This window comes from Crocuta crocuta, unplaced genomic scaffold (assembly GCF_008692635.1).
Source record: "Crocuta crocuta isolate KB4526 unplaced genomic scaffold, BGI_CrCroc_1.0 scaffold253, whole genome shotgun sequence".
Lineage (NCBI taxonomy): Eukaryota > Metazoa > Chordata > Mammalia > Carnivora > Hyaenidae > Crocuta > Crocuta crocuta.
The window spans coordinates 6,409,312-6,436,825 of record NW_027529451.1 but is presented as its reverse complement, the minus strand read 5'-3'; the positions used below and the strand labels follow the sequence as shown (position 1 = coordinate 6,436,825).

General features: G+C 36.7%; 1 protein-coding gene across 8 annotated transcripts in view; it reads right to left on the bottom strand.

Annotated features, from left to right (window-relative positions):
* RBMS3 (RNA binding motif single stranded interacting protein 3) overlaps nucleotides 1-27,514 on the bottom strand; it is a 702,138-nt gene that overhangs the window by 217,895 nt on the left and 456,729 nt on the right. For all 8 annotated transcript variants that reach the window (XM_077760752.1, XM_077760745.1, XM_077760748.1 and 5 more), the window contains exon 6: nucleotides 25,326-25,405. In XM_077760752.1, the coding sequence (XP_077616878.1) occupies nucleotides 25,326-25,405 (80 nt within the window). The remainder of the gene's footprint in view (nucleotides 1-25,325; nucleotides 25,406-27,514) is intronic.

Here is a 27,514-nt window from a genome sequence, read left to right as displayed (position 1 = left end):
TTAAGGGATTTAAGAAATAATTTACCTTCCATGTGGCAGAGAAACTTTTCTTACAGAAAATTTTGCTGGTAGCATGAAATTCCCTTGGGGAATGTCATATAAACAGAGGATTCAAGTGAGACCCTGGCGTCACCTTTGGGGCTTAGCACAGTGCCTGGTGCAGACAAGGGGCTACAAAAAGTATTTGCTGGCCCAATGAGAGAAGTGTGTGCACGCATGTGTCTAGACAAAGGGGAAGAAAAAAGTCGGTCCTCAAACACCAACTTGCAGGCTGATGTTTCCCTCTCTTATTTCGGATCTACATGTAAATTAGCAGAGCAATGAAGCCAACATTGAAGGAGAGTCATGTTCACTAACTGCGTCCCCAACAGATGAAGCACTTTCATCTCTGCCAGGGAAGGAGAGTGCCTCCATCACACTGCAAAACAAACAAGCAAACAAACCCTGAAAGAGGGTCTCTGATAATCACAGGCCCTTCTTTTTATCATATCAAAGATGTGAGCCACAAGCCAAAATCTTACCAGGAGGTTGCAGTTTTTATTAAGCATTGCCAGATACAGGTATATTTCTGATTCTTTATATGATCCTTTCATGGAATCTTCAGCGTGTCTACAGTGGGTCCCAATCAGAAAAATACATGAGATGCTTCAGCTACTTTGAAAGCATTTTCCATTTTTTCTTTCTTAATAGATGATGATGCCATCTATTTGCATCTATAATGTTGAGTAAAACCTGTAATATTACTTACCTCATTAATCAGAGAGTCACCTGAGATTCATTCTGAACACCTTCATTTCCCCCAAAACTAATATGCAATCTCTCATGAGGTCCTGCCTCTTCTACCTCCAAAATGTAATTGTAAATGTAATTAACAATATGTAAATATAATTTGGGATATATGTGTATCTGCTGCCCCCCAGGCCACCATTAGCTATTTCCTGTGCACAGCAGCCGCCTCTAAATGTCACCCTGTTTCCACTCATTGGTTTAGAATCGTTTCAACACATGAACCGGCACAATCTCCCTTGCTTAAACTTCCAATGTACTTAGAATCTACTCCGGATCATTAACAAGGTCCCAAGGCCCAGTGCTCTGACCCAGCCCAAGACAGAGTCCTGCTCTCTCGCTCCCTGTGTGCCAGGGTATCAATGTGCTTCAAGTGCTCGAACACCTCCCCTCTCCTTCTTCTGGGACTCCGTACATGGGTTCCTTATGCCTGTAATGCCCTCTCCCTCCCAATTGTCACCTGTCAATGTCCACTTCAGGTCTTGAATTAGTTAACTCTAGAAAGCCTTTTTTGATACCTAAAATAGGTTCTATCATATTCTCACTCATCGTATTCTGTTCTTTTCCTTTACAGACTTATTTAAATGCATAATTATACATTTGGAGGGTATTTGATTATTGACTATCTCCCATTCAAACAGTAACCTTCATGAATTCAGGAACTGTAACTATTTTGTTGGCCACCATGTTTCTAGGGTCTTATGCTGTACCTGATATTTGCGGAGTAAAAGAATAAAGTCTAGCATGGACAGAGAGTTTCACTCAAGTGATTTCCCAAAATACTTTTTCCCTTTATGTTCTTAAATTTTTTAGAGAGTGAGAGTATGAGTAGGGGAGAGGGGTAGAGAGACAGAATTTTTTTTTTTTAAATTTCTGAGAGAGAGAGAGAGAGAGACAGTGTGAGCAGGGGGGGGTCAGNGGGGTAGAGAGACAGAATTTTTTTTTTTTAAATTTCTGAGAGAGAGAGAGAGAGAGACAGTGTGAGCAGGGGAGGGTCAGAGAGAGAGGGAGAGACAGAATCTGGAACAGGCTCCAGGCTCTGACCTAGCCACCAGCACAAAGCCCGACAAGGGGCTTGAACCCATGAACCATGAGATCATGACCTGAGCCGAAGTTGGATGCTTAATGGACTGAGCCACTCAGGCGCTCTGAAAGAGACAGAATCTTAAGCAGGCTCCACATTCAGCATGGAGCCCAATGCAGGGCTGGATCCCGTGACCCTGAGTTCATGATCTGAGCTGAAATCAAGAGTCAGATGCTCAACTGACTGAGCCACCCAGGTGATCCCCCTTTTTAATTGTCTTGCCTACTTTAGAATATAATTAATGCTGCTAACAAGGATAGCTATCTCTCACTCCAAAAATTGTAATGGCAGAATTTAGGAGGTGTCAAAGCAAGGTGGAGGTAAATAAATAATATTGACCTCTATCTGTGATGATGATAAGGATAAATATTATTATGATACCAGAGATTTATTGAGTGCTTACTTAATAAATATGACTGTATATTATACACTAAGGGATATATATATATATATTCATTTAACTTAATAATCCTATGAGGTAGGTGCTATTATTGTTCTCATTATATGGAGGAGGAAACTGAGTCACAGAGATGTTATGTTTTCCCAAGGTCACACAGTAGTAGGCTGTAGAGCTAGGATTCTGACCCAGGCAGTCTGGTTCTAGAGATTAGCTCATGTTGCCTTTTTTTCCAGAATATTCCAAAATATGTGCACATGACAGTAGATGTCAAGGCTAGGAAACTGGGTAAATGTCAGGTATGAAGCAAAAACATGAAGAATCCTACATTTCAAAAAAAGGACTTCATATGAAGTATGGGAGCAATAAGTCATATATGAACTCCTTTCCTAGAAACTGAAGTATAGTTTGGATTACTCCTTTTTGAATAATTGGAATTGAGACTGAGAAAAATAAAGAATAATCATGGACTGGAGCAAGGAACCCAGGTTTGGATATTCACTTACTTTCTCTACTCTTTAACCCTCTGTCATTTTTAGCAAAATACCAGAGGCACGAAAGAAAAATCATAGCATTCTGTGATAAACAACTATGATGATGTAACAATGAATTCTTATCTATTCATCTATTTTATTTTGATAAGCTGATTAAACGGTAGAGCTAATTGATGTTCTAGTCAACTGAATACATGTAATAAACTACAACATGTAGTTACATGTTATGACAAGTAAACTAGGATTTACGACACATTAGGAGATTAAGATTTTTTATCTTTATAAAAGAGCATCTGGTCATTTTTGAGAAAAAAGTAGATTAGTAATGGTTAAGTATAGGGTACCTATCATATGATAGTGCCCATTCAAGTTTCCTATTTATGTGCGCAAGATAATGTGATATAAATGCAAAATGCATTGTCCTGTCACTGCTTTTGTTAGTGGAAATCTTTACGAGGATACCCACAAAAAAGCTTAAGTGGGCAGCGCTAGCCTGACAGGTGAGGAGAAGATTCTGTGTTGGTTCTCCTCACTGAACAGATGGAATTTCAGACAAGAGTAGAGTTATAGTCACTTAATGATGGGTTCAGCTGTGCAATCTCCAAGGTAAGAAAATTCTCCCCTCTTAATGATAAACAGTAAAATCCATTCTTTATATGTCCGGCCTAGCTCAAAGCCATCTTCCAAAAATGGATTTTCTAGCAGAAAACAAAAACAAAAACAAAAAACAAAACAAACCAACTACTGAAAGCTTTTCAGGTAATGCTGTCACCTAAGTACACAGCCATTTGTTCTCTTCATCAGTTGTTTGTTAGGGGTTTTTTTTTTTTTTTTAATGACATCCTGAAATTCCAAAGATGACAGATAAAAGGTTTTTAGCAGCATTGCGACATCTTTGGCCAGTCACTTTCATTTTGTAACACGGAATTTCTGTTAAAACAGCAATACATAAAAAATAGGATTGACCTCAAGGCTTTAAGATGTGAGATCAATGCAGGAAATGGAAATGAAATTCTACTAAGGCGGTATTTACATAAGAGCTTTCTTTGAAAGAAATCAATGTTATTCACCTATTCACCCCACTTGTGTATGAGAGGCTTTTTACAAAATAAATAAATAAAAGGACTTCTAAAAGCAGGATTTCACAAACAGACTGGTACAGAGGAATAGGATGTACATTCTATCAGGGGCTAAGGTATGAGGGTTTGCTCTGATTTTCTTTCCTGTCTCCAAACAGGTCTAAGACTCAGGGCAGGGATGAACCCAAGCAAAACAAACAGAAAGGGTCTGTGGAGGGCAAGGTCTCAGTGGACATTCCCAAAAAGAAGGAACAGCTTTGAAAAGGAAATGGAAATCAAATTTGTGTTTCAAAGATCATGCAATTTGGGAAATTTCACTGAATATCAAAGTAAATATGTTTTACTATTTAGGCTATATCTCTGTATTTTCAGCTTCAAAATCTCTGTAACTGATTCAAAAGGCAAGAAAATGGGGCAGGCATTAAAAAAACAAAAAAAAAAAAACAAAAAAAAACAGTCCTTCTGAAAACTAAGTAATTCTCCTGAATGCTTCATCTTCCTGTAGAACACTTGGTGAATCACAATACCAGAGAAACGGAGGAGGGACTATTAAGCCTCGGTCATTTTGGAGAATCTCCTACATCTGTGTAGGCTCATTCCCAATAGCATAATTCGGAGAGCTTTGATATTCAATGGAAAATCATCAAGGCAGAATTTTCTAATGACTATACAAGGAGCGTGGGTTACAGATTACTCATGACTGAATCATGCTCTTTGGAAAGTCAGAGAGTCCAAATCCACAAAAATACATTAATACCTCCCATCTATGCTAAGGTAAACTATTTAATGCGAGTCGTCATGACGGTCTGCCCTACTTAACAAACCACTTCGCAAAATGAAGTAGTGCAATGCAAGTATTTTTATTCTTTAAATATAAGATTTAGCCTTTATAGCACAATTATGTTTTATTTTGATACAATGCTTCAATTTTCATACTTGACTCCTCTCGTCATTTGTTTTTAGAATGAATTCTTTAAATTGTATTTGAAATACAGAGCAAAAGATATGTTCTTTGTATCAATGTAGGAGAGAGCTATTGATTTGAGTAAAAATGTGTTCACAAAGAAAACAGAAAATGATCTCAACAAGTTTCGTTTTTCTGAGCCAGATCACCTGTAAATATTCAAGGAGTTCTAGGACATTGTAACACCTTATGCCTTTACGATTTTGTGTTGGAAGAGATAGAAAATGAATTGTGTTGGCCACAGAGTAGAAGTGACTTAAGTCCCATTGTCTAGGGTAACAAGCAACTCTGGAATATGTGACTGTCATTTGAAGTGGATGTCAGATGCTGCATAGTTTTGTCTTGGTAACAAGAGCTCAAAGTTGAAAGTTCCCTTGAAAACAATGGGTTTGTCTCATTTAAAATTATAAATGAAATTTATAAATCATAAAATGACCAAATATTTTTGAGGAGTAAGTAAAACATAAATTCTAAAGTTATTATGAAAAGATAGATAAGCAAAAACAAACAACCAAAACACACATGCACCCTCCCCCCCTTAAAAAAAGAAAAGAAATGTCAGAGAACTGTCAAGGTGATGGTGAGTATAGCCCTTCCATATTAAAACATCATATAAAATACTATTAAATTTGTAAGTTAACATATGATTTGACAGATGAATGAAAACAATTGAAAAAACAAGGAAATTTCAAAATATCACATGGTAATTTAGTAGATGAAAAATGTAGCATTTGAATTCAATGAGAAAAAATGTATTATTCAATAAGTGGTGTTGGAACAGCTGCTTAACCATAAGGAAATAAAGAAAAATAAGCTGGCTTCTCCATCTAACAATTTAAGCTGAAATAAATTCTAGATGATTTCAAGGTTAGCTTTTGAAATATTCGTAGAGAAAAAAATAAGGCATTTTAATATTTTTAGAGTGAGCATTAAATATATATAAACACACACACACATATCTTCAAAAAAAATTGAACATTCCAAAAAAAAGCCCACCATGAATGAAGGCAAAAGATAAGTGATTTGACAAACACCAACTTTCATTAATGCAATAAGTACCTACAAATACATTAAAAAAGGCTACCCTTCAGGTTGAAAAACGGCAAATGACATGAACAAGAGTTTAAAACAAGGAAATCTCAAAGCTCTAAAGACATGAAGACATGTTCAACTTTAGTTCCCATTTTTCTTATTGCTATTTTGATTAAAATATGATAAATCTTCACCTATTATATTGGCTAGGAAAAAGATTCATAGTCATTGTATTGGCCAAAGTCAGGAGCTGACTTCTTATTCTGGCTGGTGTGACTTAGGACACTGATCGGAGGAGCAATTTGGCAAAATTTATCAAAATTCAATAAGCAAGCATGCATTATTTTACCTAGCAAGTCCACTTGACCTGATTTTCCTGCAGATATATTTGCATCTCTGTGAAAATAGGCACAAACATGAATTTTCCTTTTATGTGCTATTTGTAATAGTAATGGATTGGAAACAGCATAGATATCCATAACCTAGGAACTTTGACTATTTTTTATAAAAAAGAATTCCACGTATATAAAATAGAGGACTATATAGCCATCAAAAATGGTAAGACGGTTTTCCTTGTGCTGTTAAGAATGAACTCCAAGTATATTGTTAAGTGAAAAAAGTCAAGGTTTAGATGAAAGTATATACTTGCCATCATTGGAGTGAAAACATAAGAGTATGTTTGGGATTCAGGAACCATACTTGTAAACATAGGAAATGCAACATACATTCTTCTAGGGAGGAAGCTAGGGTGGCTGTACCCCAGCAACAGGAGAAACTACCTTTCATTGTGAGGCTTTTGCATTTTGTAACTGTTTGCACATATTACCAACTCAAAATATAAAATAAACCAAATGTACATTAGAAAAAAAATTTGTCACTATGACATTTCAAATATCTCAGTAAAATAAATGGCTTCATATTTTAAATGTAGTTACATAAAAGCAAGCAAATCAAGGATCAGATGATGATTGCCTGAAGTAGATAAAATTCAGATCCACTCCTAATTAATTGCACCAATATAAACAAACCAAAACAAAAAAAACCCAAAATAAACAAACAAAAAACCACACTGATTTGGCATTATAAATGGGTACTTTGTCATATTCAGTTCCAGATACTCCTCACAACCCAAATGTTCTTCAATTGGAGAATTAACAAAATGAAGTACAACAATTCAATGAACCACTCAATGACAAAAAAAGAATGAGCTAATGATAGAGTCAACAACATGCATGAATTTTAAATGCCTTATGCTCAATGAAGGAAGGCTGATCTGAAGACTGTACACTACATGATTCAATTTAGAAAACATTCTAGAAAAGGTAAAAACTATAGGAACTGAAAACAAAGGTTTGGTTTCCAATGGTGGAGAGTAGAAGGGATGTTTTCATAACATGTAAGAGTTTTAGGATCTATTCTCGATCTTGATACAGTGCCCTGATAATAGAGCATTTACATTTTGTAGAAAGGGGGCAAAATAATTGTACAATAGATCTGGAAAACAGAAAAAAAAGAATAGCTAAAAATTAAATAATAATAATTTGAAAATAATACCTAGAGCAGGGACTTATTTTGTGAGATAATATAATTTCTGGGGGTGTCTGGGTGGCTCAGTTGGTTAAGCGCTCAATTCTTGATTTTGGTTCAGGTCATGATCTCATCATTCATGAGTTCAAGCCCCACTTTGGGCTCTGTGATGGCAATGCAGAACCTGCTTGGGATTCTCTCTCTCTCCCTTTCTGCCCCTGTCCTGCCCACACTGTCTCTTTCAAAAGTAAATAAATAAACTTAAAAAAATAAAAATATTTTATAATGACAAGAGAAATGTATTCATATGAGTGTTCTATAGAGCAAGCACTCATATCACAGGTAATGAAACTAGTTAGTATAGAAAACAGGTGATATAAAATAGTATGAAAGAAATGGACTCATTTAAAAAAATTTTTTTAAATAGTTTATTGTCAAGTTGGTTTCCATATAACACCCTGTGCTCATCCCAACACGTGCCTTCCTCCATGCCCATCACTCTCCTTCCCCTCTCCCCCCACCAGCCCTCAGTTTGTTCTCAGCATTCAAGAACCTCTCATGGTTTGCCTCCCTCCCTCTTCCAACTATTTTTCCCCTTCTCCTCCCCCATGGTCCTCCGTTAAGTTCCTTCTAATCCACCTATATGTGCAAACATACAGTATTCGTCCTTCTCTGCCTGACTTATTTTGCTCAGCATAACACCCTCAAGTTCCATCCACATTGCTACAAATGGCCAGATTTCATTCTTTCTCATTGCCATGTAGTATTCCATTGTATAGATAACCCACATCTTCTTGATCCATTCATCAGTTGGTGGACACTTAGGCTCTTTCCATGTTTTGGCTATTGTTGAGAGTGCTGCTATGAACATTGGGATACATGTGCCCCTATGCATCAGCACTCCTGTATCCCTTGGCTAAATTCCTAGCAGTGCTATGGCTGGGTCATAGGGGAGTTCTACTGTTGTTTTTTTGAGGAAGCTCCACACTGTTTTCCAGAGGGGCTGCACCAGTTTACATTCCCACCAACAGCGTAGGAGGGTGCCCATTCCTCCACAGCCTCGCCAGCATCTATAGTCTCCTGATTTGTTCATTTTAGGCACTCTGACTGGTGTGAGGTGGTATCACAGTGTGGTTTTGATTTGTATTTCCCTAATGATGAGGGATGCTGAGCATTATTTCATGTGTTTTTTGGGAAATGGATTCATTTCTAAGGGCTGTTGGAATACCTGATTAAATAATCAATTTAGATACTTATTTGATACCAAATACACTAATGAGATAAATGTAGGGGAAAAGTAAAAGTTACATTTGCAATGAAATATCTTACATTTAAGGCTATTTACTATTATCTTTAATGTTTATTTTTGAGAGAAAGAGACAGAATGTGAGTGGGGGAGGGGTAGAGAGAAAGGAAGACACAGAATCTGAGGCAGGTTCTAGGCTCTGAGCTATCAGCAAAGAGCCCAAGGTGGGGCTTGAACCCATAAGCTGAAGTTGGATGCTGACTAAGCCACCCAGGCACCACATAAAGTGATTTTAAAAAAAGCACAAAAAAAGATGATTTCTCATAAAAAATAAACTATTATTTTTTTTTTAATGGAAGTAAATTTAAACAGTAAACTAACAAAAAACCTACAGGAAAAATGTGATACTCAAATGCTTAATATCCTAAATACAGAAAACACTTCTTTACAATAGGATTAGATCAAATTCATTATTATTTTAAATCTAACTGGATAGAACTTACCCCCAAGTAGTTTAAAATCAAACCCAATCCAACCAAACCCATTCTGTCCAATTCAAAGGGCTCATCTAAATCTGGTCTCCTCATCTGAATCTGATTTTAACCAGCACAAATTAGCTCTGATCAATTTAAATTCAAGCATATTGGTTGGAATTTTTATAGTATCCAGAATTTCCAAAAGCAGCAGCTTGGTTCTGCTCAGTGAGGATCTTCCATGAGTATCTTTTGATTTCCTCTAGAATATTTATTGATCTCTCTCCTCTGGGTGACATTGATCATTCCCTCTTTTTACCCCCCAGTCCCTGATATCTTTATGACACCTCCTTCCACTGTGTGCTTATCCCTGAAAATGTATTCCTGTGACTACTCCACACTCAAATTAAAAATATTTGCTTAATGGAGTGAAGAAAAAAATCACATGTCTACTAGCATAAAGGATATTGAATTGCCACAAGGTAAAGTAGGCTCTCAAGTATTCTATTTGTGTGTGTGTGTGTGTGTGTGTGTGTGTGTGTGTGTGTCTTCAAATAATTGAACTATACGGATTTTTCTACCATGTCATTAAGATTTGATTTTCTTTTAGTCTTAACCTAGGATTGCTGGAGTTGTTTTCACTGCAGCAGATATTACTTTCTTTCACGACTGAGATTTGCAGCCTCTTTGTAACCACAGGAAGAACTAACTCTATTCAGTTGCCTAAATTAGGTATCTGTAATAATTGTTTCTCTAAGTGGTACTTCTCAGCCTAAAACAAACAAACAAACAAACAAACAAAAAAACAAAAAACCAACAGTAATGATAGCAAGACGTTTTCTGTCCCATATCTGAGGAATGCAAGGAATAAAAAACATGATCAGGTTTCACTTAGTTTCCATGGCTCCTTTGGCCCATCCAATGAAAAGAGAGCATATAGAAAGGAGAAAAAAAAAAAGAGTCTGTAATTCTTCTTACTGAAGCTTCTTATTAATGTGCCTTTTCTTCTGGACCCAGCTATCAAAACTTATACACAACTCAAAACAGAAAAAAAAAATTCTACAGCATAGGTTTTGAAGAAAGATTGTTTCCCCAAAGGAAATTTCTACAAATAGGTTGCCTTTTCTTTATAACAAAAGAACCACTTATCAAACTCGAATATAGAAACCAAGTGCGTGGTTTGCTGAAGTTGATCGCCAAATATTCCCACTCTTCTAAACACTAGAATGAGTATGAAAGCAAGCAACTGAATCTCAAGGAAGAAGACTCTGAATAGACTAAAGGAATGAAACAAACTCAGTACAGGATATTAATACTCATTCTGTTTTGCAAGTACGGACACTGGTCCTCTATTTGGGAACATAACTATGGAAGAGCTACTGGGTTTCTTGCTGATCTCTTCTCCTATAACACTTCCCCCCTCGACCCAGAAAAACTAGAAAATACATTATGATTCAGTATAACCAATAAGTAAGTAAGTGTAACCTAAATAGCCTTTAGTGTTTACTAAGCACATGACAAGAGCTTTGTATACTTTAATTTATTTCATCCACAGGCACCTCACCTTAGGACAATAGTACAGAAAGGAACTATGATTATTTCTATTTTACCAGTGAGGAAACTGAGGCACAGAGGGGGGTAAGCAATTTGCCCAAGGTCATACACCCAGTAAGTGGCAGAACTACATTCTGGGATCAATGAACCCACTTATAATATCTGTGTCTAGGCAATTTACATGAATTATGCAATTCCCAGCCTCCTCATCTGCAAAATGGAGCAATGTGCTTTCCCTAAGGGCACTTTGAGGATGAAATCGAATCATTCATAGTGTACTGAGCACCACGTTTAGCATATAACCCTCTTCTTCCCCACCCCCCACACTAAAAATGTTCATTGATAAGATGTGGAGACAGGCGAACAACATTTTCTGGCTGTAACTCCATCTTTTTTTACCTCCAGCCTTATAGAGGCATCTTAGACATATAATGTTATAATCTTGTGTAAGTTTAAGACGTACAAGGTACTGATTTGATACACATATTGCAAATTTGATACATGAGTACTGTGAAATGTTTACCACCCTAGCATCAGCTAAAACCTCTTCTGTGTCTTTTTGACTTTGGTGTCAAAAAATGAAATTGAAGTAATCACATGTAAAGAATAACAAGAGAAATACTCTATAGGCAGACAAAAAACAGAGAAACAAACACACAGAAACTGGAAATGCTTCAGTCTTGAAGTTGAAACAGGAAACTCAAAGACAGAATTGATCTCTGCAGAAGCTCAAATAGTGTAAAATAATTCTACGGAATCCAGGATGAACACTTTTCTGTGCCAAACCTGACAGAGGCAGCAAGACATTAACACTGTAAACAAAACAGCTTGATGAAAAATTTCTGAATGAATGGATGACAAAGGTCAAAGGGAGAAGCTCTTGGTGCTATTGATAAAGGACTTCATTAAGCCCTCAGGGAAACTGGGTATAAATATTTATTCGAACGACAATTCAAATCAATGTAAAGGTTAATGAATCCATTCTGTTGATGGCGCCGACACTATAGTCCCCAAGAGCTACAAGAACACAACCTGGGAGCTTTAGAAAAAGAGACGTTTAAAAAACTAGAGCTATTTTCTCAAATGATTTTAATCAGAAAAATAAATGTCAAATTGCTAATGGTAACAACCAACAGGATAGTGGCTGACCCACACACTTTTTTTATATTTCTTCTGTATCTTTTAATTTCCAGAGGCCATTACTTTTTTTGTTTTTGTTTGTTTTGTTTGTTTGGTGTTTTTTTGTCTGTTTGAAATTCTAGAGACAGGAGTAATGGAAAATAAGAGGTAGAATGGAAAAAGAATTTAATATTTAAGAGAAAGAAAACTGATTCCACTGCCTCTTTTGAACGCTGCCTTCTATGCCCAAAGAAAGCTTTTGAGATTTAAATGTTTTAAAATTTACAAAGAGGAATAAATGTAAAAATATTTCTATATGGAGTCATCTTAGTTGATGGGTTCTGCATTCATTCTACAAGCATTTACTAATTGAATGCCTTATTAAGAGAGAATTAAGATAGTATTAAGAGATCACACTGGAATAATGAGCTCAACTTTTTTTTTTTTTTAATTCAGTTCAGTGTGTCTGTGTTAACCATCTCCTATGTTCAAATGCCAGGCATCGGAAAAGACATGGGGATAAAAATAAAGCATAATTCTGCCATCCAGTGGGATAAGCTAAGTATACAGCAATTGCCATAAGAGACAGCATATCACAAATGGACATTCACTGTAGGAGACAGCAATTTGATGTGATGTTCTGAGGGTTAAGAGTGGGGGTGAGGAGGTAAGGGGGGGTGTTAGAACTTAGGAAAATCTGCATAAAATAATATATTTATTGTTTAGCAGGATTTCTTTGGGAAATGAGGGTAGAGAAAGGAAATTCTACGAAGAAATCATGATAAGTGGTTTGTGATTATACATGTTTTTGCAGTCCTTTTACCTAACGTACAGACTCTCTGCATAAACAAGGCTATCTTGGTCCTATCATAAGTGTGACAAGTGTTTATGAATCTGGGAGTCCCCAGCGCAAATTTCAGGTAAATATATATCTGTTGCTATACTCTATGACTCTTTCCAGTCATCCCAGAAAATTATTGAGCTCCAACCTGGATATTTTTAATTAAATGGATTCCATTCTAGGTTGAAATATGGCAGCTGTGGGCAAATGGTATAAGACTGGAGGGTCATCTTCACCTATTAAAAAGGGAGGTATACCTTATATGGTCCATGTACCCGGTAATGCCCATCAATGACTGAAGTTCATAGACTTCTACAGTTAAATGTTATTTCCAGCCTAGAGAATAGATGTTGATGAATTAATTTTCATGATTCTAACAGCTGCTATTATTAGCGGTAATATCTCCCACTTCCTACCAGAACTTCTGTGGGAGTGTACAAAAGGTAATTCTGGTGACACTTTTGTAAAGGAGGCACTATAAACATCAAATGGAGACATTAGGTTCCACGAGGAACTTGACAAAAGGCTCAATAACTTGCTCAAGTTCAACAGGGAAAGAGAGCCAAACTCAACCAAATCCATCTGCCCCCAAAGGGGAAAATGGTATTCTTCATGGTACATGTTCTCTCACCACTTAAATTCAAAGGAAGGAGAATGCCCCAGCCATGAGGCTCTCATAGAAAGCACAGCCTAAGCTGGGTAGGTGCTGTTCTATGCATTGGAGAGACCGAGCAAGTATACAAAACACTTTCCTTGAGATGAGAGAAATGAAGAGGCTCTTGAGGGGTATAAACAAGTATTAAATTATATATCTTTCCAAAACCAATTACAGGACAAACTTTATCTTAAAATTTTTCATCTACTACATGGATTTGTTGAGTTAAAATCCTAATGAGTTACAATGGATGTCTAGAGGATGTTTTTCTTAGAGATCTTTTGTACTGGGTTAAGAGAAGCAATATGATTAAAAGAAATCACGATTTGGGGGCTACATAAGCAGAGACTTTACATTTCTAAAAAAAAATTAAGACATTATGTGAACACTAATAGTATACAGTGTTCAATTAGTTACATATATCATAATAACAATGACTATATTAGTATTATTATTTATTACAACCAGCAATCCTGGAAGCCTGTATCTGAGATGCAACCCACACTGTGACTAGAACTTCGTGGTGTAGTCCAGTTGTAAGATGAACGCTGTAGGAAATTAGTAGTGAGCAGAAGAAATGACACAGAATAACTCTTATGACGAGAGCTCCCATGTCATATCTGTGGTTAGCCTTGTGGCTCTTAGATATTAGTCTTAAACTCTCCCTAAATTCTGGCAGACTCACATGCCACTCACAAATTACAGTCACATTCCCACAATCTCAGCCTAACACACATGCTGTGTATACACACCGTTTCAATAAAACATTCACATAGTCTGTCAAACTATACACTATTTGCTAATAAAATGGTAATGTAAGTGTTCAGAAGAATAACCACATGCCTCTGGATTTCAAAAACACACCAAAGCAAATATTCACTATAGTTGAAGATATCTGCATGCTTCTTTTCAAAAAACAGTAGTGTAGGGGCACCTGGGTGGCTCTGTTGGTTAGGCTACTGACTTGATTTCGGCTCAGGTCGTGATCTCCTGTGTTGTGAGATCATGTCAGGGCTCAGCACTGACTCCCCATTCATGTGCACTCTCTCTTTCTCTCAAAATAAGTAAAATTCAAAACAAAACCAAACCAGTAGTGTAACTCATATAATAGCATTTTACTTTTTAGTTCCTCCACTTAAAATAGTTGTCTAGAACATATCTAGGTTTGCAAAATAAGACCAGAAAGATGAGAGGACATTTAATTCACTTTAAAAAAAATTTTTTTTAAATTTTAATGTTTATTTATTTTGAGGAAGGAGTGAGACAGAGTGCGAGCAGAGAAGGGGCAGAGACAGATGGAGACACAGAATCTGAAGCAGGCTCCAGGCTCTGAGCTCTCAGCACAGAGTCCAGTGCAGGACTCAAACTCAAAAATTGTGAGGTCATAACCTCAGCCAATGTCAGATGCTTAACCGACTGAGCCATCTAGGCACCCCGAGATGAGAGGACATTTTAAACTTCACCTTTACCCTGGCTATTTTCTTTAATCTTTTCTAATTCTGAGAAGATAAAAGGGCTTGATTCTGAAGTTCTTTCTATGAGTGTCATTCAAAATTGTGTGTACTTGTTTTTGGACTCAGGATCTCTTTACAGTCTTAAAAATTATTGTGGACCCCAAAGAACTTCTGTTGACACAGGTTATATCTATTTGCCATTTTTAAACTCTAGTTAAAATAGCAATAATAAACCCACCATATGGTAACACATTTTTATTTTTAAAAAATCAAAAACAAAATAAATAAAAAAATAGTTGCCTTGTTTCATTTTTTGCAAATTCCTGTAATTTCAGGTTTAATAGAAGACAGCTGAAGTCTCTTATCTGCTTCTGCATTCAATCATATAACACATCATGAAGCTTCTAGGAGACTCCACTCTATACTCATGAGAGACTAAGAGTAAAAAAGGGAAATAATGTGGCAGGATTGTGGAAATATTTTGACCTTGCAGACCACCAATAAAGGATCTCAGGGATCCCATAGGTCTCTGGACCACTGTTTGGCTCAAACAAACCATGCCATCTTAAAATGATTGCACATAAAATAGGTTAGTTTCAATATTTGGCTTTAGTGTTTTTGTACTTTAAGAGCTTTAGTATGAAAACCCTATTATCTTATACATTGGTACAATTTTGATTCTTTTGAATGGACCTTTATCAAGGCATATGATTAGCCAAATTCATCCTACCAACCAATGGTCTACTCACCAGGACATGTGATTGCAATTCTATCTACCCTCGCAAATGTTTAATCAGTAGTCAAACTGGCCATGCTTTTCCCAGAGAAGCCTGTGACCCATCAATAACTGTTACCTTACTTGGAGTGTGTCTAGTGTATTTATCTTCCAGAAAGCCAGGGAGACTTTGGAGATAGTGTAGGTCATACTCTGGTGTTCTCATCAGGAGGAACAGAACTGGGTTACTGATACTCCAACACCAGTCAAGCATTGGTTAAGGACTGCCTAACTATGAGAATGTAACTTCCTAGACACTTCTGACTCTCTTTGCACATAGGCAAATGGGCTGCTGCAACCAGAAGCCAGGCTGCCTAAAAGGAGAGTGAGGTGCTGGCTGAAGGACATCAGGCAAGCACCCTGGAAGTGCTAACACCTGCTCTAATAACAAACAGCTAGAAATCAACTTCAACTGTTGGTTCTATTTACTTTTGGGCATTTCAGTGACTCAACTAGTATAGCTGTTCAATAAAACATCTGGTCCCAAATAAGTCCCACTCTCAGTTCATGCAGAGACTATGTTTCCATACCTACAGCCTCCTGATCTTGTGCATGGTTGCAATACACCTTTAGCTGAGAGATACATTTGTTGTGAATTCACTAAAAGGTGTTCTTAACAGCTTAAAACAATAAGAAATGTCTAGATATCTTTGTTAACTCATAATACGAATCCAGCTATCTCCGTGGATTTTTACTTATGTCTCAAAACTAAGTTTTCCTATGGGACTAAACCATTAAGAGCTTCAGGATACTCTATTTGGTGGGGCAATAAGTTGAAGTAGGAACATCATCTATGCTTTAGATATAATCATCTAAAACTTACAGCTGATATCTGCTATATAACCTCTATGATCTCGTCTAAGCCATAAAGTCTTTCAAAGCAGGAACAATTGGGAGCATGTATTAAGGTTGAAACCTAAGAGATACACATGCATGAATTTAGATTTACAATTGGTATAGTTTTCTTGGCACATTTCATGGAACCAGATGGTTTGAATTAATATTTGATTTCTTTGGATCAAAAATAATATGCTCTGAGATCTAAGCACCCACCTCCAAAGGCTCTCTTCTAAGATGTCCAACAGTCTTCCATACTATATGATGAGAAAGTGCAAAGAAACTGTAAATTCAAGATAATTAACAAGATAGATCTTCCCCCTCTGATTAATGTACAAGCAACCCAAATGATACAAAGAAGATGAAAAATAGGAGAAACTAAGAAAGTTCTCCAGAACTTGAATAATGTAATTCAGAAATAGTGTGGATGATCTTCAGTTTAAAGAAGTTCTGTATTAGCATATTAGTTTTCTGTTGTGGCAGTAAGAAACTAACAAAAAACTTAGGGGCATAAAACAACACAAATTTACTATCTTACATTTCTGTAGGTCAGAAGTCCTGCACAGACCCCACTGGGCTACAATCAGGATGTAAATACGGCTGAGTTCCTTTATGCAATCTTTAGGGGAGAATCCTAAAATTGCCTTTTTCAGCTTCCAGAGACTGCCCACATTCCTCCATTTTCAAGGCCAGCAATGGTGGGTCAAGTCCTTCTCATACTCTGATCCCTTTTTCTGCTTCTCACTGCAACTTTTAAGGACGTTGTGATTACTTGGGGTCCACCTAGATAATACAGAAAAATTGCCCTGTTTTAAGGTCAATTTATCAGCAAGCTTAATTCCAAATGCAGCCTCAATTCTTCTTTGCCACAGAACCTAACATATTAACAGGTAGTGGGGAATAAACAGAAACATTTGGGGGAGAGGGAACATTACTCTATCTACCCCAAGCAGTTATTTACTTATTTAACAAATAATTATTAGTACTCTTCTGTGACAGGCATTGGTTAGATACTTGAAACATAAACAGCAAGGTGCAATCCTCGCATTGAAAGAGTTTATAAGCTAATTATTTAAGGGTAAAGGGAAAGATAAACATCAAAGTCTTTATAAAAATGTATAATTTAATGGAACAAATGTGCCTTTGAAATATATGAAGTTTAAAAAAATGATCATAAGTATTCCAATTTCCTATGCAGGGTTTTTCTTTAAAATTTTTAATGTTTATTTATTTTGGGGGGGCAGTGCAGAGAGAGAGGGAGACAGAATCTGAAACAGGCTCCAGGCTCCCAGCTGTCAGCACAGAGCCAATGCAGGGCTTGAACCCACGAACTATGAGATCATGATCTGAGCTGATGTCAGACGGTTAACCGACTAAGCCATCCAGGTGCTCCGAAGGGGTTGTTTATTGTACTGAAAAATAACTAAAATAATAGGAAATGAATTGATTCATCATTCACAGGCTTAAAGAGGTAAAAAAAAAATCAGAGAAAACAGATATACGATAAAATAATGATGGCTGGTTCAGAGTTTGCCTAATAAGTGTTTTCATGTATATTCCTCTTAAAACATTTTCTTAAATTTTACAGACTATTCATTCTAAATATTAGATCATAAATAATGGGCTGTGTCCATGCCAGGCATCTTGATGGTTACTGGGACACAGTGGCAAGTATTTAATTCAAGATACCATCCATTTATCCAAAATTTGGTTAAAATGCATTTTAAATCAATCCTATTAAATGAGATTCTAGATTTAGAAATCCACTTAATTATTCAGAGCTTCATTTCTACTGCTTGTGTCTTAATTGGCCTTAGGCCACTCAACCCTTCTGCTTGCTAATAGAACTCATTCGGACAGACACTAAATGGTTTAACACTCATTAGTGATGCTGACAAAAGGCAAAGCCCGACATCATTTTTGAAATAAAATTTAGGTTTTATGATTTATTTTGTAATTTTTTACCGTGAAATCTTCAGCATGGAAATTTTGAAGACCTGCATGGATTATTTTAGAAATAATAGATGGAGATGGTTTGTGACCCTTGAGACGTACCTCTCTATTCCTTGAAATTACAGTTGCTTTAAAAAATAAGATTCCAGAGCCAAGTGGCAACTTCAGACACATTCTGTCAGCACTCGTTGGTGCTTATATATAATTATGGAAAGTACATGGCCAGCAAAGCATATTGACCATATCGTATTGATTAAACAAGATAGAGTTTTAAATACTGCGGTATAGTAGAAATAATAAGCCAATGTAGTACTTCCTCTGGGCAGGGAGAAGCAACAGTATGCCAGCAGAGAATAAGATTTTCTGTTTAATCTCAAGATATTCACGTTTTTTTTAATGTGAAGAAGACAAAAGAGAAAAAGGAGGCAAAAAGTGCAGTGTGGGAACAGTGTTTAACTAGACCTAGTAGCAGAAAGTTTTGAACTAGACCTAAGTTAAGTTAAGCAGGAACATTTGCCATGTTAGAACACAGAATTTATCACTGCACTGTCCGAGAATGAATGAGTTCTTCATAGAAAAAAACATTTAGACTGCCAGGATAACACCTTAAAAGGCAGTCTTAGGGGAAAAAAAAGCTTTCAAAAAGTGACTTTTTTCAAGTAAGTTTCCTTTCCTCATGAATATTTAGCATTGTCTGTATATTTAGATATACACTTGTTGCCGAAAACTTTGCTATCAAATAAGAAAAGATCCAAAGATTTATCTCAATCTTTTCTTCCAAGTTTGCTGATGCACAGAAGCTGTGTATCAACCCTACACCCTCAGGAAGTTCATTCAAATGAACACAAGTATGAGGGTCATTCAATTCATGGAGTTGCACACCAACTCCGAAGAACATTTACCAACAATCTACACTGAGTTGAGCAATAGCTCTTGAAGCAGCAAAAATAGAAAACAAAAATGACCAAAACAAAAACAAAAACACCCCAGTGTAGAAAACTCAGAATTAAATAAAAAAAATCACCTCAGTACTGCTCACACTTTCCCATCTGCTTCTGTGAAGATTAGAACTTCGGGGAAAATCAGGGGAAGTTAGGTACGGGAATCTGCAGTGTTGTTGAAAACTTCCAACACTCTAATCTGAAGCCTCCAATTGCCCAGCTGAAGATCATCTCCATGTCTCTTATGCCAGCTACAGCCATCTGCTCACTTGGACCTCAATATCAACACCTGCCACTGCACATTCATCAAGGACCCAAACGTTACAGGTTCCTTTCTCTGTGGCCATAATTTTCCATGCTTGTGTCCGCCTTTACTTTTCTGGCATTATGATGAATAGTCATAGTCTTCCATTCTCTCTACAATTTCAGCCACCTCTTCTCATCCTCAGTTGTTTTAAGGTCAGCCATGTCACTGTGTCACTGGTGGCATTTTGTCCTTAGCTTCTTCCATACCTCTCTTGTTTAATTTAATCCCTGACTACCATGTGTCTACTCCTATTCATCTTTATCATCCCATATATGTGGTTCATAAGTGCTGCTGTTAAAAAAAAGTCACTAAAACAATGTATTTGGTGCCTAAGGAGTCTCACTGAGCTTGTTTTACCACTGTGGACAAGTCCCTGAGGAATCTTTTTGAATATGACTCAGAATAGTCCCTTCAAAGGATGAGAGGCTCGATCTTAATCACTGACTCCCAAAGTCCATTAATTGAGGGCTGTCCCCAGAAGGGATAACTCTCCCAAAGTTTGCAGAACACCTATGCTGGGTTGGGTGAGCATTTATGGATATTGCCCTGAGGTAGAAGGGTGGAGAGACCAGTACATGCTCGAGATGGAATGCTTCCAGGATGAACAGAGGCTGCCCACTTCATCTGTGGCTGTAATCAGGTGGGAGGAGGAGATGTATGTAGCATGGGGCACACAATCCATTCCCATCATTTCTAACCTCCTGAAGATGTCCCCTGTACCTTCCCCTGTCAGGGGTGCTCTTTTTCCAGTTTAGAAATTTAATCATCTTTGTCTCCTTTCTCCCGTATCTAGTCAGTAACCAACTCATAGTTTCATGGTATCAAATGGGGCTCTGTAGGAAAGTTGAAAACTGACCAAGTCTGCATCCATAGAATTCATACAGATTCTAAGACTTTATTGACTATGTAATTGTCAGGCTACTCTGTAAAGTTCACTAATAATATTCCAACAGTGTTTCATCATGAAGCAACTAACTATGTACTTGGTACCTAGAAATAATCAGGAAGGCATCCCTAACATTAAAAATGAGAGTCTTCACAGAAAGTAGCTCCTGAATATTGCAACAATCCTCTTATTAAAACTGACACCCAGTTGGGGATGGCAGTGTTTACATAGTTTATTATGCAAATGATGTTTTGAGTTCACAAAGATGAAAAGCTCAGAGTTAGGCAATGCTTCAAACAAGAAAAACCATAAAAATATATTTTTGCTAAAGTGGATAATGTACTTTTCTACTTGTCTTTCACACAAGTACTATATCTGTTACACAGGTGCTTAATAGATTGGTATCACTGAGGAAACACTGATTGTGAGGGTCTGAAACATTTTCCTCTGATAAAAACGTGTATACTATTCCTTAACTATTCAGAATTTTGTACCATGTCTTTAAGTGAATATGAATTTCATTTAAGTACATTGCTAAGATTTTACTCTGGGAAAAGTTTTAAATTTAGACAAATGACACTTATTTTCATTTTCTTTTAAAAAATTTCCAGACCTTAAATATTTTTCCTCACATGTTCCCAGGAAGTACACATTTATATCCACACACATGCACATTTTTCATTTACATAGAGACAAAGTAGTAAGATTTATGTCAAAGCATCCATAAGACACACCATTTTATTTATTAGAAAAATATGATTCCTCTATCATTCACTCAGTTGTCTAAATTTCTGTTGATCCCAAGACTTGTTAAATTTATAAACATCTCAAAAATGGGGAGCACTCTCTCTACCTTTCCCTACTTCTTGAAGTTCAATTGGGATTAGAAGTAATTCTGTAAAGACTAAGAAAATCATACTAAAAATGGATTATTCCATTTTCTTCTAGAAAGACAGGTCCATTGATAGGAACATGTGCTTACAGGCAAAAGTGTGATGTGAGAGCAAAGCATGATTTATTTTTCTACAAACTAACTTGTGTGTTCCACTCATCAATACATGTCCTTACATGTGGAAGCCTTTCCACATGGTGGATCACTCTGCTCCGGGGGCTCTTTGGAAGTGAACCTTTCAAGTTCATGCCCTATAGATCCCTCAAGTGTCTGGGAACTTATCCTTTGCTTTTGCCAGAGGTTTGAAAATGAAATGCTTTGGGGCTGCAGAACATTGCTTTGCAATTCATTATGGGACAAAGAAATGTCTGGGGTTAGGCAGGCAAGCAACTAATGATCCTTCATTTTGTCCAGAAAACATCAAGATCGATATGTAGTACATGCAACATTTATGGAACACTGTGTTTTCTTTTCTCTCTAGGGGAAGGAAAAAATACTAGATGATCACTTCCTGCAGATGGCTATATGATTGACGCTCGTGTCTCCTTCCTACCTGCTAGTAGCAACACAGCCGCTTGATCGTTGTTAATTTCCTGTACCATAAAAACAAGAATTTAAATGACTTGATTACTTGGCATGTATATTAGCTTCATTGATCCAAGTAACCAAAATCTGGAGACAACGTTATTATCCAAAGTGAACAGAACTAGTTCTGAAGGTCCATGATGTATTCAATAAAAATTGGTCTTTTATGAACAATAAGGAAGAGCCCAGAGAGGAAAAAGCATGAACCAAAAGAAGATATCTACGAAGTCTCCTTCCAGCTCATGTAATCTGTCAGCAGGAATCAAAGTTAAATACCATCATAAGTCATACTTAATGAATAAGCTATTGCTAGATTGACAAATCAAAATGGAAGCAGCAACATAAATGTGGTCAATGTTATATGTCCTCGCAAATATCCTTAATATTTTGGAATTTGAAATTCAGAGCAATGCCAAAGTTTTGGGTTGAACTGGATTTTATTTTAATCTTTTACAGAAATGACACGGTAGGGGACTTGGAAAACAGATGATCATCTCAGGAAAATAATTAACTTTGTATCCCCTTTAAGGGAAATCATTGTCAAGGATAACAGAAACCAAAATGGCACTGTATTTGCCCAGTGATGTGTGCATATTTCCCCCAAGTCATTCCTAAATGGAGAAGTAAAGAATACAAATTTGGTACCAATTGTTTTCTACTGGCTTAGAGTAAGATAAAAGTAGGGGCTTAGTATAAGAAGATGATTGACTCAACATGCAGTCCTTTCTACAGCTTTCTTAGGGCCTGAGAATCTCAGGTCATTGGGTCACTGTGGGGCCTTCAATCACAGGTCCTTAAAGCATTACATTGAAATCATCAGTGTAGGTTCCATAAAACCACAAACTTCTAAATTCAAAGATGCCAAATCCTGATAATGTAAAACACTTGGATTTTTCTAATTTTTTGAATTCTATTTTAATTGCAGGTGGGCTAGATCAATTATAGCTGGTTTTATTTAGTGCACCCACAAACAAAGACAGTCTCTCTAAGGCTATGTTAGGATTTAAAAAGTTAGGAAATTGGTCATTTCTTTTGAACATATCAAAGAAATCACTTCCAATTTGATACTGGGTTTCATCGTGACATCACACTTGCAGTCCTCAAGATGGAATAGAAAATTGGATGAAGATATGAATTCTTGAAAATAATAATCATTTACAACAAATAAGCAGTGAGGACCAATAAAGGCAAACAGCATATGTTCACATTTGATTATACCCAGTGTGACTTAATAAATGACCCAATGAGGGCATTTTAGTACTGGATCTACCAAAATACCCACGTTTTGCATTATGTCTTATTTTATTCCATATCAAACTTAAATATCAAGGATGAAATATCTTCTGTTAGTGTTTGAAGTTTTTATTAAACTTTGACTTCCAATGCATAAATAAGCAAATTCAAGTACTAATGATGATCAGTATCATATATTTAATTCCATTACACTGAGTATCAACCTCAGAAGCATGAACTTATTATCTTTAAGAGTTTTATAACTGAGCATAATTATTTTGCTTCTTGCATTCCCATGAGATAAAAGTGAGTGAGAAACTCATAACCAAGTTCTTGCTATTCACAATGTTTCCATTGGGTGTAGCTATGATATTAGACAGGTTGATATCACAGACTGAGTGTTCAGGAAGGATGCCCAGACACTGGGGGATTTATAGTGACTTCTTTGTCTTTAGCACTGAATTCTGTTAGTCAGCTATGTTCTCTGGGGGAAAAACAAATAATGCAATTTCAAATCAATCAAGTCAAGAAGGATTTCAATGTCTTTTTCTGAAAATGAAGAAACCTAAAGAAAAACCCTGAGATATGATAAAACTTGAATCAACAATAATTTCTACATAATTTGCTCATTCTTAATTTTTTAATATAACCATCTAATTCACACTTAGTTTGACTGCCTCCTTATAGATAGGCATCTTTTGGATAAAGTGGATAAATAAGGGGAGAATCCTCTAACAATACAACTCCTTTATTGACCGATGGGTCTGAGCAGTGTCTTAAAGTGCCTTTTATGCTAAAAGAAAAAAAAAAGTATTTCTCCTAAAATGCAAGGGCAGCTTACATGCTGAGATGAAAACTGCTAACTCTTTTCTTAACAACACCATATGTCTTCAATTGGATCATAATGCAGTCGGTTCTCAAGGGAATGTTATGCATGGAAGCTAACCAAATCAAAGCATGGGCTTAGCTGTGTGTTCACTCTCTGATTAACCAGGAGATGCTACTTTGGATTTTCCAGATCATCTAAGTGAGTGTTTGAAGGCGCTTTCCCAACACCCTCCCCAAATGAACCCTGACCCCCACCCCTCTAAAAAATTATTTTTCGTTCAGATTTCCTCTTCTATGGAACCTCAATACATTTTAAGGAACTGAAATGTTCAACCCCTGAACTCTCTAACCATGGGTTTTAAATAGCGAACGCATTACCTAGCAAACACTGTAGAAGTCCAGCTTAAAAAAAAAATCAAAAGGAAACTATTATAGGACTGAAGAGGTCACATTTCCCCCCAGGGAATCACCAAAAACAAAAAAGCAACTGATAAACCAATATACATTAGCCAGACATTTCTTTACCCACTCATAATTCTTTTTCTATGTTCAATCTCTAATATTTTTATTAATGAGTAAGATATATTTTTAAATTTACTTAATATTAAATCCTTGCCATTTACACTACTACCAGATTAATATCAAGTTGAGGCATTGCTAGCTTAAGCCCTGACACATATGATGTATTCAATTCTTTATGCTGAATGTAATTTGTAATAGCATAAAGTTATATCATCTTTGATGTACATAAAAGCTCAAGAATTTTGCCATGGGCAATGTGAAATGCCCCGAACAGTCAAGATTGGTGCTTCTCAAACTATCTCTGATGAACGGACAGTTTAAAACAACTCAAAATGTCAGGAATTGATATATTTTTTTAAATAGGCAATTATGCATTCAGATTTCATGGCAATGTCAAATTATTACAAAAGTTTCTAAATGCTGACTCTCACTTTCTCTACCCTTCTTGTAATGAACTGGTAGGAAATGTCTGGAAGCTGGCATCAGTCTGTGTACTCCACTGTGACTACTGCTGTTGAGATATATTATAAAATAGAAATCAAGATACCCACATTAATGACGGGAGTCCCATACTGCCTTCAGTTGAAGTGCATTTTAAACCAATCTTTGCTGTTTTTCTTCTAATTCACTATACGCAATCATCAGCAGAGATTCAAAAGAAAGGCCAAAGAAGAAACACCAAGAAGGCTTTGATAGTTTTGAGAAAGATAGGTTGCTACATACTATTAAAAAATGCAGTTACCAAAGCAAACTTTTGCTTCCCAGTGACCAACCAAAGTACATGGGCTTTACCATGTACTCATTCCAACAACGGCAATAAGCCTAGACACAACTGCATGATTACCTAATGGTATTTCTTACCTGGGATGCCTGGTGGTGTTTTCAGATATTTTCCATTAAAATGTTGAATTACCACTTCACATTTTTCAGTAGACTCCATTCTAGAAAAAAAGGAAAACAGGAGATCACATACCTTCATACAGTTGTGCACATTCACGAGAAGTAAATAAAAATGAAGAGGAAAATTGGAAAGCCATGGAAAAGCTTGATTTGAGAATTCTACCAGAATTGTCACCATGACCACCATGATTAGGCGATAGAATATCACACACTCACCATTGCTGAGACTATTACTTACTGCACTGAAAGTTGCCTAGGTAGGTGAGTCTGTGCAGAGTCCTCTCTTAGAGGTAATACTGAGTCAGTATCTTATTTAATCCACAGAACAATGTCTGGCAATTGAAAGTGCTCCATAAATATCTGTTGAATGTCTGAATTAGCAGACCTGAAAGGGAGGTCTTACTGCTCTTCATAGTGAAGGCTCGGAGGCTTACACAGATGAACTACCTTGCCAATGAGGGGCAAAGCTGAGATTTTAACTAAGGCTTGTCTAACACCAAAGCTGAGCTGCAGCTACTGTGCTGAGGATTTCACAGAACAAGCTGAGGAAATGTGCTGCTTGCAGTTTAAGGCGATGATTAACACAGTAGTGTTACTATCAGCATCTTGCCACTTTTATTGAAAATCCACTGGGTGAAGGTACAAAAGAGAATTCTTAGGCATCTGGAATGTGAGAGGAGAACATAAACACATACACTTTAAGTCCTGAACTTTCTTATTTCTGAATTTTGGAAAATCCTCTATTTTTCATACTAGATAGCAATATTCCTAAAGTTGGTTTCTGGGGGCCAAATTTTGTCATCTCACTTGCAAGTTAATGAATGAGCATTTTGAACTCTACCACTCTAATATCGATATTGGCAGTGTTGCCCTATCCTAAGTAGACTAGGATTGGCAACATTTTCTAAATAATTAACTATAGTTGGGCTTTATTATTTTATAACTTTGGATGGTGAAGATAAAAATTAAAGGGCTGATTCTGATTAAAAGAAATTAAATCCCCCAAACAGTACACTAGAGGCAAATACAAATTTAAAAAGCAGCTCACACACATATGAAAGAATGTGTATGAAATGTGTGAAATTTGTCTAAAAGGCAAAGTGTAATTTTGGATTTTCTGCTGTTATTCATATGAGTTTTCTTGGAATGGAGCCCTTTAACTCAAGTTCTAAAACTTTCCTACACCTGAATTTTATGTGTGTTTTCAGGAGCATATTACATGCAGAGGAAACAAGATAAGGAAAAAATGTAAGCAAATGCCAAATAAGTTACACATTTATTAGAGCTACAGGAATTCAAATGTGAGAGGAATTCCAAAAACCAAGGAAACACTGAGAAGTGGGCACAGAAGGCCAGAGAACTCTTTAGGACAGAAGGCTGACCTGGCCCTGTGTCCTTTTAGAGAGGGTGGGGTAAGCAGAACACTGTGCCTAAGTGGAAGGTTCCAGGAGCATCAGGGCATGGAACTCTCAGAGATGAGCTCAGAGATGCAGACAGGGCATCTGAATTATCAGGTTAAAGGATTCTAGACAGTATCAGGAGCATGTCCCAAAAGGGGGGCTGTAATTATTTTCTGAAGAAAATTTCACACCCACAAAAAAGGTCTTTTCTGACGTACATTCCTCTGAGGCATGGGTTGGAGGCACATTTCCCTGTACTGATAGACATGGAAAATCTCCACCTACCAAGCAACACTGATTTCCCAGGTATGAGATGAGTGCACAACGACACAGCCAAAGACTCAGAACAAGCCTATACTTGTTTTAAAACTCTGCTGGTGCCATCTTGAAATTCTTAATGATTTTCTAACAAGGGGTCTCACATTTTTATCTTTACCTGGTTCCTACAAATGATGTAGCTGGTCCTGCTATGACAAGAAAGTACAGGAAACTAAAATGACTCATTACAAAGTAATGGAAACAAATAGGTTATTATTCATTTATCAAATGGCCCAATGGTTCCATATAGGTGTTATTTTGAAGAACATCTGAAGAATGAATCAGTTTTATGTCCCTTTAAGCCTAATCGCATACAGTTTTAATAAATAACAATAAAAAACAAAGAAAACATTTTGTTTCCTGCTTAATCACAAGTTCCCCCAAATCTGATAATATTTGGGTTAGAGAAGCAAGATGAATCTTCTCTCCATT